The 16,792-nt window shown below is 32.9% G+C and overlaps 1 protein-coding gene across 1 annotated transcript in view; it reads left to right on the plus strand.

The window, feature by feature from the left end:
- Positions 1-1,396: 1,396 nt before the first annotated feature.
- Positions 1,397-16,792, plus strand: part of LOC129225663 (monocarboxylate transporter 12-like) — a 43,522-nt gene continuing 28,126 nt past the window's right edge. The window contains exons 1-3 of the mRNA XM_054860139.1: positions 1,397-1,498; positions 7,101-7,416; positions 16,287-16,430. Of these exons, the coding sequence (XP_054716114.1) occupies positions 7,179-7,416; positions 16,287-16,430 (382 nt within the window). The 5' untranslated portion in view covers positions 1,397-1,498; positions 7,101-7,178. The remainder of the gene's footprint in view (positions 1,499-7,100; positions 7,417-16,286; positions 16,431-16,792) is intronic.

Here is a 16,792-nt window from a genome sequence, read left to right on the forward strand (position 1 = left end):
GCTTATTTCTGTCTCCATTTATCTTTTTAAAGCAAAACACAATTTTTGTACATATGAGTAGATAAATATGTTTCTGTTAAAATGCCTATCAAAATATGCTGAAACATTTCGGATTTTAGGTGCGGTTTGTCGGTTTTCATATCATATTTCAAAAACTATTCACTTGCGAGTAACATCTTTGATAAAGAGCGTAACATTAGCTTCAAAACAGTGCTTTTATTTGTATTGTAGCTGTAAAAGTAGCTGTAATGTGGAAGTTCATGATTTTTTGAAAAACTGGCTATCCCAGGAATAAGAATATTTAAACACAAATGCAAAAAAAAAGTCTTAAAGTGTACGATTTACCTAGTTAAAAACCACAGTATAAAATAATGCATACTGACCAAAAAATTTTTTTTACATTTAAAATCTGTTAGAGAAAATAACAATATTGTCAAAAAAGAATTTATTCTATTTCTGTGGCCAAATAAAACTATTCCTCAGTAGTTCAGTCACGAAGATGCTTTTTACCCTTTGCAACAGGTAAGCGCGCAGTGCCTTTCAGTTATTTTTTTATTTATTATTTATTCATTTATTTAATTTTGGAGATAAATATTTGTCTGCAGCTTGTTGACTGCAAGAAGGAGTTTTTGTTCTAAATTTTAGTTTTATTATCGTAGTTTATAGTAAGAAATAGTGGTAGTTTAACTAGACTTTAAATGAGAAAACAGAATCAAATAAAATTTTAATCCTAAGAACTCGATCAAAGCAACTTTTTTCCACATTTGATGTAAAATTATTAAATTATTATGCGAATATTTTAGCGGAGATAAAAAAAAATCTTGTTACTTTAACTAGAATAATTTATACACAATTTCATTGCCTTCTTATTTATGCTGAATAGTGGAGAAACATTTTTTTGACTTTCAATCGAAATTCCTTTTCGATCGTCATCTCAAGTTTAATGTCAGTATTGTGAACCTTATAAATGATGCATAGAAGAAAAAAGAGTTTTTTTAAATGGACAATTAAAAAAATAAATAAATAAATATAAAGTAAAACAACAACACTTAATGATAATAAGATGCGCTCTTTTTGCTTAGGAGAGCAGTGTTTCTTTCTAATGTACGGAAATAAATAAATAAGCAACCACAGAGAAGACTGGCGAAAAACATATGATTGAAGTTGTTTTTAGAAGCCACCTGCAGAAAATGATCATCAAGATAAAATTTCATTGAGGAGCTGAGGTTTTTCAACCCAGGGGGCGCTCATAAGAGTGCGATAGTAATTTCAAAATAAGTCGAGCTAAAGGCGTGCTTCTTTCATCACTACAACTTTCAGGCATTTCTCCAAGTCACCGGAGAGGAAGCACGTTCGGTTTTTGCTCCATCGAAAGCATGTGCTAAGAATCAAAGATGAATCTCTGATAAATGTTTATAACTGTGAACTCGGAGCACAAATTTATTTAAGTCCTGTTCTCAGAGAAGATCTCAGTTCAAGAAGGCTTTGCCGAAGTCAAGTAAGTTATTGAAATCTTAATTTATTTCTTTAATTTTACACTCGGTGGCCATGCGAAAATTATCTGCACAAATTGTTTAAATTGTTTTGCAAGGGGCTAAGAAATTGTGATTTAAATAGTTAAATGAATAAATTCAAAAGGAATTGCCAATGAAAATATTTTTTCTCTTCTACTATTTTTAAAGCGTCTTTTCTACGCAGGGGCTCCCCGAACTTAAATTTTTGTCATCCGTTTGCCGAATAGAAATACAAACTTTGCTAAGTGGTGATAATTTTGCCGAATAAAACTCCAACTTTCTCTGAATGACTCAAATTTTTCCGAATAGAATTCCAAATTTTGCTGAATGATGATAATTTTGTCGAATCCTCTGACAAAATTTGACGAATAAGGAAATTTTTTGGAGGTCACAGTGACCTCCCCAGACCTCCCATTTTGGCGCCCTGTTTCCACGCATGTTCTAAATTATAACCACAAGTAATAATCCAGTTACATATTAATGTAGTGGCTGCTACTTTCCATGATATTGCTATTAAATTTTTAAGAAAAAACATGTGGAAAATAAAGACAGCAGATAGCGTGTCTTCATTTTAAAATCATTCCCAAAAACTTCAATGCAAAAAAAAAAAAAAAAAGAAAGAAAAAAAAAACTTTTACTTATTTTTATTCTATTTTCTCTACTTTTCTTTCTTGTGAAAGAGATAAACTTATTCATGACCTGCGAATTGACTCATAAAAATATCACTGCTTTAAATTATATAGCTCAAATTGAAAATTTATCAAGCATCAAAACTAACTTACTGGCAATTAGAATCTTAGTTTTGGGCTATGAGATTGCAGTTTTTCGTAACAAATATATGAAATTTAATACACAGTTACAAGCACCGAGTTACTTTGAAAATACTGAAGACTAAGATTCAGACAAACATCATGGCAAATTTTCCATACTTGAAAACGTAAAAACTTATATTAAATTAATGGTGTTTTTGTGTTTTCTTCTTATACCTATAATATCACCATTCAAATTTAAACTGCTTACAAATATATTTTCATCGCCAGTAAGAATTGAAAATAAGTTCCACTTTAAGGTTATGAAGAGAAAAAATGAATTTGATTGTTCCGCTTTCTTGGCGGAGAAACTCTCTTAGAACTAGTACTGTTACGTATTACTGCAAGATTTGAAAGTTTTATAATGTTGATTGTAGGGTAGACCGACCAGTGAGTGAACACCACCCAGTGAATGAACAGCACGTCATTTTTTTAAAAAAAATAAGCTTCCAAAAAATTTTTTCAGAATAAATTCACTACAAAAGCGTTCTTTATTGATATTCTGAGCTATCTGACACCTGATTGGTTACTTTGGATACGTATTTTTTTCCTGGAAAAAATTTGAAATTTTGACTGCCGTGAATCGTTCTTTCTCTCTTTCAAAATAATAAGGCTGGTTTCGTGCTAGCAATTATTTTGATACATATTATTTTTATCAATAAATTTTATTTTTTATTTCTACGAAAGAAAAATTAAGTATACATATTTAGGCTATGGATTTAAATTGTTTCAGTCAATGCAGAATGCGTACATTTTCAGGTAGAGGGGTGTTCAGTCACTGGGTACGAAAAATTGCAAAAACCCAGTGAAAGAACAATGGCAAAATTTCTTTCGATTTAAAAAGAAATTTAAAGTTTCTTTGAGGTATTTTCATTTTCGTACTTTTTTGTAATGCAGATAGTTGTTTAATATGCTTATTTATTTATGTATTTCATTATATATTTTATAATTTCTTTATTTTTGTCTTTGTAAACAATGCACTTTTTACTGAGTTTTATCTTTTCTCTATCTATATCTCTATCTGTACATTAACCTACCTACCTACATCTATCTTTTTATATATTTATCTCTCTTGATAGATAGACAGGTAGATAGAGAGATAGAGAAATAGAAATTTATATACAATGAGAGAGAATAGATAGGTGGATATGTATGTATGTATGTTTCTATATAGACAGATAGATAAATAGATAGAGGAAGATATAGAGATAGATATATAAAAAATAAGAGGGAAATAGATATATAGGTAGATAAATATAGAGATAGAATAGGTAGGTAGGATCGATAGATTTATTGATAGAAAAATAGATAGGTAGTGGTTAAAAAATAGATAGGTAGATAGAGAGACTAATATAGAGATAGATAGCTAGGTAGAGAGACTGATATAGAGATAAATAGTAGGTAGATATATAGACAGGTAGATAGACCGATAGATAGATAGGTAGATAGACAGGTAAAAAAGCAGGTAGATAGATAGATAAATAGATTGACTAGGATAATTAGATTGGTAGATATGTAGATGTACAGACAGATAAATAGGTAGATAGTTTGGTAGATAGACAGATAGATAGATACTTAAAATACACCACCAGCTCAGTTATTCCAGGATCCAGGGTTTATATCCAGGAATAACTGAGCTGGTGGTGTATTTTGAGTATTTCTGCCTCAGCCCTGGCTTAGGGCGGTAACTTACTACAAAATAGATAGATAGATAGATAGATAAGTAGATAGATATATAGATAAGTAGATAAGTAGAAGTATAAGTAGATAAGTAGGGAGATAAGTAGATAAATCTATCAATAAGTAGATAGATAAATAGATATGTAGATAGATAGATAGATAAATATATAGATAAATAGATAAGTATATAGATAGGTAGATAGATGGATGGATAGATAGGTAGATAGATAAGTAGATAGATAGATAGATAAGTAGATAAGTGGACATATAAGTAGATATATATATAGATAGGTAAATAGATAGATAGATAGATAAATAAATATATAGATAGCTAGATACAGATAAGTAGATAGATAGCTAGAAAAATAGATAAGTACATTGATAAATAGGTAAATAGACATAGAGATAGATAGATAGATATATACATAGATAGATAGCTAGATACAGATAAGTAGATAGATAGAAGAATAGATAAGTACATTGATAAATAGGTAAATAGACATAGAGATAGACTGGTAGATGTGTAGATAGAAAAATAGATAGATATAGATAGTTATAGAAATATATAGATGAATAGATATAGATAGTTATATATATATATATAGATAGATAGATAGATAGATCTCAAAGAAACTTAGTTCCTTTCTGAATCAAAATTTATCATGTTCATTCACTGGACCAATTTGTATTCATTTACTGGTTCGAGGTGTTCATTCACTGGGTCGTTGTGCCATTTTTTCTTTAAATACCTAAAAAGGTCGGAAGCGGTACCATTTAAGTTCCCGCGATTTTTTAGAGATATTTACATAGATCAATTAAAATGTTTTAGCTATTACGATCTGTATAATATAGAATTTAAAATTACTAGGATTTTTTAAAAATGAAATTGTGCTTAACTGTTCATTCACTGGTCGGTCTACCCTAATTGTTGTTTTATAAATGAATCAGTTTTAGTTTCCCCCTTTGAGGACGAAAAAACGAAGGAAATAGTAGATTTAGAAATGATTTTTCAAACAAAAATTTGAAAACTATCGCAATAGTATCATAAATAATTGAGCAACATGCTCTGTTTATTATTATTATTATTATTATTTTTATGAAAAGCTAAAAATCCGAATCAGTATCAAAAGGTATATAACGTACTAGGTTCTTTTCATAAGCTTTCTCAATTTTAAGAGCATTTCATTTAAAAGTTTGTAAATAAAAGTAAAAATCATGAAAATAGGATCACATAATTTGTTACTGCTGTTAAAAGTTTATGGTTAAAAATTGATGATCAGGTGATTAAATTGACCGAAGGAAAATTAAATAAATTTATAAAACTCTAAAGAAACTCACTTGTTCGTTTTTTAACACAGGCATGCTATTTTTTAACAGAAAAACAAGTAAAAATTATTTTTGATAAGTGAATTCGGTCAACGGTGAGATCGTTTATGACTTGAACAAATGTGAATTTTGTAAAAGGTAAAATATTGATTAAAGTTTCTAAAATGAAATATAACATTCGTAATATATTTTCCATTTGTTAGAAGAATTATAAACAAAATAGTTGCTCTTGACATGCGTGAGAATTTTCATTGACAAAACGGAAACAAAACATCAGGACATGTGCTTAGGATTAAAAAAAAATATTGTTTATACTATGTCTTTTTTTTCTTAGGAAATTTAAGATACTCGTCCTCCCGGTTTTCTTTGCTTTTTGTTTTTTCTTCTTCTTGTTTTTATTTTATTTTATTTATTTATTTTTGTGTATACGTTGAATGTGTATCGTATTGAATATTTTGAATATTTTCACGAATCATAGTTATTAATCTTTAAAAATTTAAAACCTCTGGTCTTTACTTGGTGCTGCTGCGATTGGAAAACGGAAGACAATTAAACACGCTTAGGATATAAATGATTGAAATTCTTCAGTAATCACGTGATTGACTGTACCGAAGTTTCTATCTCCTGCTTCCAAATGTACTGAAACTATTTTTATCTAACCTTAGAAATTGGAAAAGCAAACCGATTCGGATGGAACTGGTCAGATCTCAGTTGTTTTGGTCAAGTTATCGACCTGAACTTCGAACTCCTAAAGTTATCAGAGATACCGAATGCGAAACTTAACGATTCGTAATAGTGCCGAAAAGATGAGTTGAAACGTACTTTATATCAGCTGATTAAAGAATGATAGTTGAAAAAAAGATTGTGAAAGTAAAACCAATTATATCAGGTTTAAGTCGTGAAAGATTGTATTGGAAGAACGAGTATGCTTCTATTACGTGCAAATAAGCATGGGTGCTCACGAGTTGGCGTTAATGACGTGGTTTGCGTCATTGACATTTTTGGAGGGAGCTGGTTTAAGAGATTTTGGTCTCCTTTAGGGAGAGAGGGCGGGGAGGGGTCGTTTTGGAGAGAAGTGTGCTTGCTACTCAGGGTCGTAACGAATTTGAATTTTTTGGAGGGCAGAAATTCTCAATTTGCCGTAGGAATTCTAAATTTCCCCAAATGATAATAATTTTGCCAAACGGAACTCCAAATTTTGCCAAATGATTAATATTTTGCCGAATAGAACTTCAAATTTCGACGAATGACGACAATTTCACAGAATGGATTTCCCAATTTCGCCGAATGATGACAATTTTTCAGAATGGAGCTCCAAATTTTGCTGAATGACGACAATATTGTCGAATAGTCATACAACATTTGTCCGATAAGAAAATTTGTGGAAGGTCATTGTGACCTCCCATCAGGCAGTTTAGCTTTAAAGGAGAGTAGGCGATTGCTCTTAGATGAAATTGGCACCCCTGTTTTTAAATATATTTCCCCGATCAAATTGGACACTAAGGGTCGTCTACAAATGATGTCACGCTTTTAGGGGGGGGGGGAGAAATTGTGGTAATTTCCGTCAAGCGGAAAGGAGGGGGTTGCAAGTAGATAGAAATCACGCATTTGTTTTAAACAAAAAAAAGCGCTTTTTTTTCTATTACAGTAAAATTAAGAGTTTGGTCAATTACTTTATATACTTGTCATCCAAAGATTTTTTAAACTTTTTAGTTCATTTTGCTACTAAAGCGTGTTTTTTTAGTTTTTTAAACTACTATTTTCTTTTCAGGCACTTCAGAACCAACTATTGCTTTATATGTAGAGTCCAAAACTTCATCAGATTGTCGCCCCAGCATCCTTTCCACTCATGGATGAAGAGAAATCTCCCGAACATCCCCCAGAAGTATCCCTGCCGGTGGTGCGTCCCCCCGACGGTGGATGGGGGTGGTTCGTCGTACTCGGATCCTTCTTCTGCAACGTCATCGTAGACGGCATAATATTCAGCTACGGCCTTTTCTTGCCAGAACTAGCCCAAGACTTGGGAGAATCAAAGGGTCGACTAGCATGGGTTGGATCACTCTTGGCAGGATTCTATCTCATAGTAGGTGAGGACTATTGGCGGAATTTTTTAATTACTAACCATATGTGTCCCCGAAGTTCAATTAATTTTAATAAATTATCGAGTATGAAAAATGTATTGATTATATTTTCTCCATGTTACTGAGACATCAGAATCTAAATATTACTAAAGAAATAATAATAATAAAGATAAATCATTATTGCTTAAAAATCCACTGAATTTTATTTTGAAAATATCGCAAATAAAATACATGCTGATTATGAGTGTATTCATACAGTCAAGCTTCTGCTTTTTATGAAGATTACCTGTAAGTGGTGATTAAATGTATTTAGTGTTAGTAATTATCCAAATATTTCTAACTTAATTTTTAAAAAAAATAATCACAATTTGGAAAATAGGTATAGTTTTTCATCTCTTATGTACCTTAAGGACTTATTGGATGAGACATAAGAAAATGAATACGTATTTCCCATCAATTTTCACAGAATCTACTGAAGCATTTTTCACAGAACTTAAAATACATCAGGTAATTTATGTCACCATATAATAGTTTTATGTACAAAGTATATTACAATCTCGTTTATTTGGACTGACTGGGACCAGAGGCAATCTAGATAATACAAACAATATGGCAAATGAGCAAAATAAAATTTCTAAAATAGACAGATGCCATTTATCTCGGAAAAAAACATTAAAAAAAAACTACATAAAATTGCTTACATCATATAAAAATATATGTACGTGATTCATCACACCATTTCTTAACAACGAATTGGTTCACGGTCTTCCATTTTAAACACGACACTTGCATTTTAGTGAAGCATGGTCGCGTAAACGCTTAATCATTAACAAGTTAAATAATTGTATTCGTCCACATTTAAGCAAAATAGCAGACATGCAAATGTCGAAAAAATAAATTGATTTTTCCTTGCTTAAAAGGCTTGTAACTTTTTTACTCGCAAATTAATCGCATCCAGTTTTTTTTTACCGTCGGTAGAAAATGTTCTAAAGGATTTTTTTTTTTTTCACTCTTTCGAATGAAACAAAAATCGAAACGATACGATAATTATTTCGAGTGAAAAGATCCATTTTTTGGTCAAAAAAACTCTATTTCGAATTAAGAAAGGAACTATTCACCAATTTTGTTTAATCTGATAAACCTTCCTAGCACTAAAGTCGAACCTAAAATTTCAACGAAATCGGTCCGTTAGTTTCCGAGTTTACCCCGACATGTGAATATGGAGTTTGTATTTTAATTATATTAAGGTATACATCCAATACAAAAAGAAGAGGATGTTTAACATATGTATAGTTATGTTCTTTCAATAATAGTTTTTACTATTATCCATGTTATAGCCCAGTCAATGAAGGTAAAAAAATAGGCTTTGTCGCAACTAATTTAGGGAAAGCGGAATTTTTGCAGGATGTTAGCAAATAAAGTATACACTAAAAAAATACAAAGTCCCGACCCCCACCCCTCTTGCTTTCCCCCCACCCCTCCGAAACATTGCAAGAGGAGTACTATGATTATAGGTTTTTCGTGTCGCAACTAACTAGGGGAAAGCTGAAATTTGGCAGGATGTTAGTGCATAAAGTATACACTAAAAAACCACAAAGTCCCGACCCCCACCCTTCTTGCTTTCCGCCCACCCCCTCCGAAACATTACAAGAGCAGTACTATGATTATACGCTTTTCGTATCGCAGCTAATTAGAGGAAATCTGAATTTTGGCATGATGTTAACACATAAAGTATACACTAAATAACCACAAAGTCCCGACCCCTACTGCCCTTGCTTTCCCCCACCCCCCTCCGAAACATTGTAAGAGCAGTATTATGATTATACGCTTTTTGTGTAGCAACTAATTAGGGGAAAGCTGAATTTTGCAGGATGTTAGTACATAAAGTATACACTAAAAAAACCCACAAAGTCTCGACCCCCCACCTCTTGTCCCCCCTCCCCACCTGCTCCGAAACACTGCAAGAGCAGTACTATGATTATACTCTTTTCGTGTCGCAACTAATTAAGGGAAAGCTGAATTTTGGCAGGACGTTTGTAAATAAAGAAAACACTAAACAAACACAAAGTCCCGACCCCTACCCCTCTTGCTTTCCTCCCCACCCTCTCCAAAACAATTAGACCATCAAGAGCAGTACTATGATTATACGCTTTTCTTTTCATAACTAATTAAGATAAAGTTGAATTTTTGCACGATGTTAGTACATAAAGTGTACACTAAAGTCTTGACAGTCCCAACCCTAACCCCTCTTGCAGCCCTCCCCCCTCCTTGCGAAACATTGCACACTGATCATTTCAGTACTATGATTATACGCGTACAGATTGAAAATTTATGATGTTACCGAAATGTTCCTTTTTTTTATTTCACTCCTAACAATATTGTAAACCAGTGGGTGCCCAACCTAAGGCCCAGGTGCCGCATCCGGCCCGCGAAGCTGATCCTTATTGCCCGTTGTTTTGTGAAATGTTACAACTCGAAGAGCACGATCAATGACAATGTTACAAATTGTTAACCAAATATTTAGAAATTGGTCTCTGAAAACATTGTTGGGGACCACTGTTATACACAAATTCTGAAACATACACTTTTTATGTAGATAGCTCAGTTTCACCATTTTACCAACTTAATCATATGCAGAAAACTCACAACAAAAACCAAAAAGCAACTTCATAAATTAATAGCTTTTTATCATTACTTCTTGGAAAGAAATGTTTGAACAAAATTTATGGATAGTAATATGATAATAATCATTTTCTTGAAATGGACCAACAATGTAATGACGTTCACTTAAAGTTTTTACTACCATAATGCAATTATTTGTTACAAAAGTTTATAATTCGTTTGTGTCGGCGATAGTCTACAAAATAATGTTAATGCTAGGCTAACTATTCAAGCTTTAAATAAATCAGGAACAATATATTTTAACAGAGATTATTTTCTCGTAGCGGATATTATTAACGCTTAATATTACTTTTGGTTATGTTTTTTAGTCTTAGATGCCATCTTCTAATATTTCATTGGTTTGGTCCGAAATATTGTTACAGTGCATTCCACTACAGTGTCCACACATAGACGTGCAATCGAACCTAGCTTTACGACAGATACAGTTTGAAACACATAATGTTTTCAATTACAAGATATTAATTGGTGAAGCTCACTTGAAGCAAAGGTAATCTTCATGAACTTAGGAATCAGTCTGTTGCATGAAGTATAATGGCCAACCCCACTCTTCTGGGGGACGTTTAAAACCTAACCAAGTTTGAATCTGGTGTTCAACCTAAAAACTCTGGTGGAAACCTTAAAAAGATGTTGACGAGTGACGTCTGAAGTTGGTGGAAGTTTTGATAAATCAAAAGTGGATTTTAGGGACATTTTTGCGATTACTTGCTTTTTACAAACTTTTATTCAAACTAGGTTAGGTTTTAAATTTCCAGCAGAAGAATGGGTTTGGAAATATATTTCAAGCAACAGACTGACTCCTAAGATCATGATAATTACCTCTGCTTCAAGTGAAATTCTCCTACTCATATCTTGCAACTGTAAAACACTGTGTTACAAACTGTAGCTGTCATAAAACTGGGTTCGACGGTACGTCTATGTGTGAACACTGTAGTGGAATGCATTGTAACAATATTTCAGATCAAGCCAACAAACTGTTAGATGACCACTTATAAAAAAAAAATTGTAGTTATAATAACTTGATGTCTTTTTTTTTTTTAATGCAACCTGTTTTTCAGAAACCAGTTGCAACATAGTCTTCGAGTTGTAACATTTCGCAAAACAACAGTTCACACTGATCAGTTTCATGGGCCGGATGTGACCCGTGGGCCGTAGGTTGAGCACCACTGGTTTACAATATTGTAAGAAGTGAAATAAAAAAAAGGAATACTCCGGTATCATCAATAGTTTTTGAGCTGTAAACGCGTAATCATAATACTGCTCTTGTAATGTTTCGGACGGGGCGGGGGGGGGGGAGCAATAGGGGTAGGAATTTTGTGTTTTTTTAGTGTATACTTTGTACACTAACATCTTGAGAAAAAAAAAATCAGCATTCCCCTACTTAGTTGGGACACGAAAAGCTTATAATCAAAGTACTGCTCTTGCAATGTTTCAAAGGGGTGGGAAAGAGGGGTGGGGGTTGGGACTTTGCCTTATTTTAGTGTATACTTTTTGCATTAACATCTTGAAAAACATCCGCTTTCCCTTAATTAGTTGCGACACAAAAAGCGCATAATCATAGTACTGCTCTTGCAATCTTTCGTAGGGGAGGGAGAAAGAGTGGTAGGGGTCGGGACTTGGTACTTTTTTGAAAAATACATTACGTACTAACATCCTGCCAAAATTCAGCTTTCTCTTAACTAATTGCTACACGAAAAGCGTACAATCATAGTACTGTTCTTGCAGTGTTTCGGAGGGGAGAGGGGGGAAGAAAGAGTGGTGGGGGTCGGGACTTAGTTCTTTTTTCAAGAAGAGATTATGTACTAACATCCTGCCAAAATTCAGCTTTCTCTTAAGTAGTTGCAACACGAAAAGCATATAATCATAGTACTGCTCTGGCAATGTTTCGGAGGGGGGGGGGAGGAAGCAAGAGGGGGGTCTGGACTTTGTATTTTTTTAGTGTATACTTTATGTACTAACAACCTGCAAAAATTTAGCTTTCCCTAAATTAGTTGCGACACGAAACCTTTATAGACTGGGCTATTAACAGAATATATTAAACAAAAAATCTTCAAATTTGATCCGGATAATCCGGAGATCCGGATGAACAAGGGCCGGTTAAAATAGGTCCTACTGTATTTCCATGTTCCCGCAGGTCCAGAAAAAGTCAAATTATTTCCAGTAAAGGCATAGAATCAAGAAATCCTTCTACGACTTTAATAACTTTTCTTAAAACCACCATCCTAAAAATAACTTGATGGTGCAATGTGTACTGCAAGGAATCGGCCAAGAGAAAGGAAGAAAGAACCGTAAACAAAATATTGCATCATAACTTTTTAATTGACTTTTGTTCCATAGTTCTTCAGTTGACATCTTTTATCATTTCCACTTTCGTTTTTTGATATCAGCAAGCTCATTTCGTATTCTAAAAAAGTAGTCATTTTTTCGTTTCTCGCATAAACTCTCTATCACATTTTCTCTGCATCCTTGTCGGATTTGTTTACAACTGTCTTATTTATCATTCTGTGCCCCTAGGTAAGACACAATTTGGCATGGTAATGTGTTATGTGGTGACACCATACAAAACTTGTTGACGAATTTTTAACCAGCTTATACCTTTTCAGTGTCTATGTTTACTAAAATGATTTATTTTTTTTGTACCAATGCTCTGAGACTTTGAAAATAATGAGAACTGCTACTGTGTTAAATATCTACACGGAAAAATACATGAAGAAATTTCATTTTAAGTGTCGGCCTTTCATTCCGATTAAAATGAAGATACAGTTTAATATCGATTAATCGAAGTGCTTAGGACCGGACATCCTTCGGTAAATTGAAAATTCCAAATTTAAGAAGATAGGGGAAAAGGGGACACATGTGAGCATTTTTTTTTTTTTTTTTCATTTCTTTTCTCAGAAAATATTTTCAATTTCTCTCAGAAAAAGGGTCCCCGTGATTGAATAGTCTTTTCTTTGTGCCATGGAATATTTTTTCAGATTTTTTAAAAAATTATTTCTATACTTTATGGATTAAAAAAAAAATGTCTTCAATTGTTCCCATGTGCCCCTATAGGGGGGGCAGATGTGAACAAGCTCGGGGCACATGTGAACACAATTGAAAAATGCAGAACGAGCATCATATTTCAACGGAAAACTCGTTATAATGAAGCATATACGTATATACTAATTAAATTCAAGGGCTTGTAACCTATACTGTCGGTTTGAATTGCAGGGTAACTGTCACTGATAAAATATTTTTTTTTTCTGAATTATCGAACTCTGTTCACTGTAAAGTTTCATAGCATGTTCTAATCAATGGATCGACAAAAAAAAAAAAAAAAAATCATATAAGACTTAAACAATACGAAGAATATTTTATTATGTAAAGTATAATCTTGTCATATAGTGCGTTTAAGCTTCATACAGAATGTGATGATGATTTTTAAAATTTTTCTAAACTTCAGTTTCTAGTTAAAGGAAAATATTTTGTCTTTATTTTCTGTGCAAATATTATATACCTCTAAATTTTTAGCCAACTATTTCGTTATTTCGTAATTAACGAATTTAAAAAAATAATAAAATAAATTATTAGTAATTATGTAATAATAATTAGCAATAAATTTACAAACTGATTGCAGCAAAATAATAATTATTAATTTCTACATCTCTTTTAACACTTATAATAAGCTTACACTAACATTTATATTTGCGGAGAGGCTATGGGAACTGTTCACATGTGCCCGTACATGTTGCGTTCACAAGTGCCCCAGCATCTATCTTAGAACTAATTTTTAAAAATAAAGAATTTTTAATTTAATTACAAAATTTAAACATTGGCATAAATTTACGTGAATGTTCATATAATTGACTTGATTCTCTTAACGTCTAGTGGCACATGAGGCCGCTAGCGTGGCATTCCATTCCGACCGGTTTAATGCCACCTCCCTGGCACTCCCCCAACTTGGCCAACCAAAGGCATTTCTTTCTTGTATGCCCATCTGACGCCAGGTTAGTTTCGGACGCCCGCGCTTCCTCTAGTATAATGGTTTTCAATAATTAAATTTAGCTTATTAGTTAGTTCAAAATGTGTTTTTACACGAAGAAGACAGATAAAAATACATCAGCATCTGCTAAAACAAAGAAGCTGTCACCACAGGAACATAAACTGGCTTCTTGCTCAGTTTGGTCAAGTAGTAGGACTAGTACTGCTATTACCTGAGAATTTTTAAAGATTTTTTTGCTTGACGTTATCCTAGTAAAACATACCATGTTCACATGTGCCCCTTGCTCACATGTGCCCCCTTTTCCCCTACTTAAAAATATTTGTTAGGAGAGCACAAAAACGTTAACTCCGAATTTAAACATGTAAAAGTTTTGGTTTTGATTTTCAATGAGAAGTAGAGTGGAAAAGGCGCCATTGGTGGAACCATGTGCACACAAAAAATTTGAAATCGTTTGGTAAAGTTCTTGATCTTCCACAACTGAGCTGAAATTCTGATCAAATACTATTTTTTTAATGCTTTCAGCAAAATTAGTTTCTAAAACAAAATCTGCATTTTCAATGTAAATCTTTCAGAAAATTTTTAAAGAATGCTGCATAATTGAGGGAAATAAAATTGTTTTTTTAGCTTAACGGTACTTTTAACTAGAAAGACTAATAACTTCGATAGTTTTGATTAAAGCTTTGTTTCTCGGACATGCACACTAAAAAAACAATTGCATGTATAAATAAAATGCACGAATAAATTTCACGAAAACAAAATAATAAAAAAAGACCTGTGCCCCACTTCCCCCAATCAATTCTAATATGAATTCTGAAACTTTTAATTCAAATTATGTTTTTCGCAATCACGAGTTGGTACAAGACCCTACTCATTGGAGTTTTTGTTTCTAGAAACGGCTCTCTCCCATCCTTTCCAAGCATATTCCTCCTCCTGGGTGGTTACGTGTGTATAGTTGAGTGTGTATGTGTTTGTGTGTAGGCTTACGTGTGTACACATAGGCGTGTGTATGTGTGTAAAGGCGCGCGCGTGTGTGAGTTTGTATGTGTATGAGCATGCGTGTGTAGAACATTGACGCCACCGCCCAGCAGAAGTGGATTCCGGGAAGCAGTGCTCAGGACCAGAGGAGCCGCGCCGGTGGGCGGTAGTGCCGCAGAGGCCCCTGGTCCAAGCTGAAAAAGGAATCACAACATCAAGGACTGTCAAGTGAAAACAATAAGCAATCGTGATTGCTCAATAAAATTGTGTAATTTGATAAACGCGCGAAAAAGAAATACTCGAAGATAGTTTTTATTGAAAGTTTTTATTTATTTATTTTTTTTCAATAAATAACTGACACCGCTTAACTTATTGTTCAAACCTTTAAACTTAATAGCAGAAATTTGAACTTTCAGTTTTTTACAAAATAATTCTGACATAAATCTGTTGTTTTGCTTGTTTTTACTTTTAAATGTGAACTCTGAATTATACATACACACGGTTAAAAGCATTTGAAACCATTGTCTTCATGCATTTTTTTTTTTTTTTTTTCATTTTGAAATACAGCTCTTGTATATTATATAGCGCTTGAGAGGAGACAACGAAAAAGCGCGATATATCCGTAAACGCGATATAACAGAGATCATAAAAAGTAACAATTCCATTAACGTAAAAATTAACGACATATGCATCTACAAAAATATTAGTTTATTATCGTATAAGGACCATTTTCTTAAGAAAAACAAAAGAAAAGTTGTCTACCACTTATTTCTTTTAGCTAGGGAGAATAATTTAAAATATTTTTATTGTTTTATCGTGGAATACGAATCGAAAGTTGCAACTTAAACTGTAAAGAATTAAGTCTATGGAAAATGATTGAAAAAATTCAATGATTTAAAATAAAAAAGAAAGAAAACTTTTTCTGAGAAAAACATATTTTTCTGGTAAAATGTAAAGCAATATTAAAAAATTAAATAAAATCGGGAGGCAAAGGAAAAGCGCGATATATCCGAAAGAACGATGTAACGAGGCGCAATGTAACGAGGGCTGTTACTGTATTTCATATACACTAGTTCCATTCTGCACCAATAGCGAGTCTTAGCATTTTTTTTCTCTCTGAATATAGAATTTTATGAGTTCCTGTAAACTCATAGTTTGAAAATATTTGCGAAACTTGAACAGGACCATGTATTATGTCAAGAATGTTTTATGAGTGTGTAAAATAGTTTTCTCCCCAAAGGCCCAGTGGTGAGCGGTCTAGCTAACACCTATGGCTGCCGTCCCGTCACCATTTGCGGAGCTGTCCTATCGTCTGCCAGTTTTGCGGTTGCGTCTTTTGCGAACAGTCTCGAGCTTCTTTGCATCACTTTTGGAGTACTAGGAGGTAAATCAAATGTTTTTATGACATCATGCTCAATTACTTTTGTCAAAGTTCAAAAAAAAAAAGGTTTAAAAAAATCAAAATAAGCTTTTAGATATGATCATATTAGTCAAAGTGAGTCATTTATTTGTTTATTTTATAAGTTGATCCAAAAGTCACGCAACCTGCTATAAAATATTTTGTTCCAAAAACATTTATATTAATTTTTAACTCCAATATTTGGTCAGATGACAACACTATGTTTCTCAAAGTGCATGCTATTTTTATTTCCTTTTTTCATAAGTAATGATACATTAAATTAGACCCCATGGGAGGTTACTGCGACCTTCCAAAAATTTCGTCATTCGGCAAATTTTGTCTGACGA

This window comes from Uloborus diversus, chromosome 7, assembly GCF_026930045.1.
Source record: "Uloborus diversus isolate 005 chromosome 7, Udiv.v.3.1, whole genome shotgun sequence".
NCBI classification, from domain to species: Eukaryota; Metazoa; Arthropoda; class Arachnida; order Araneae; family Uloboridae; genus Uloborus; species Uloborus diversus.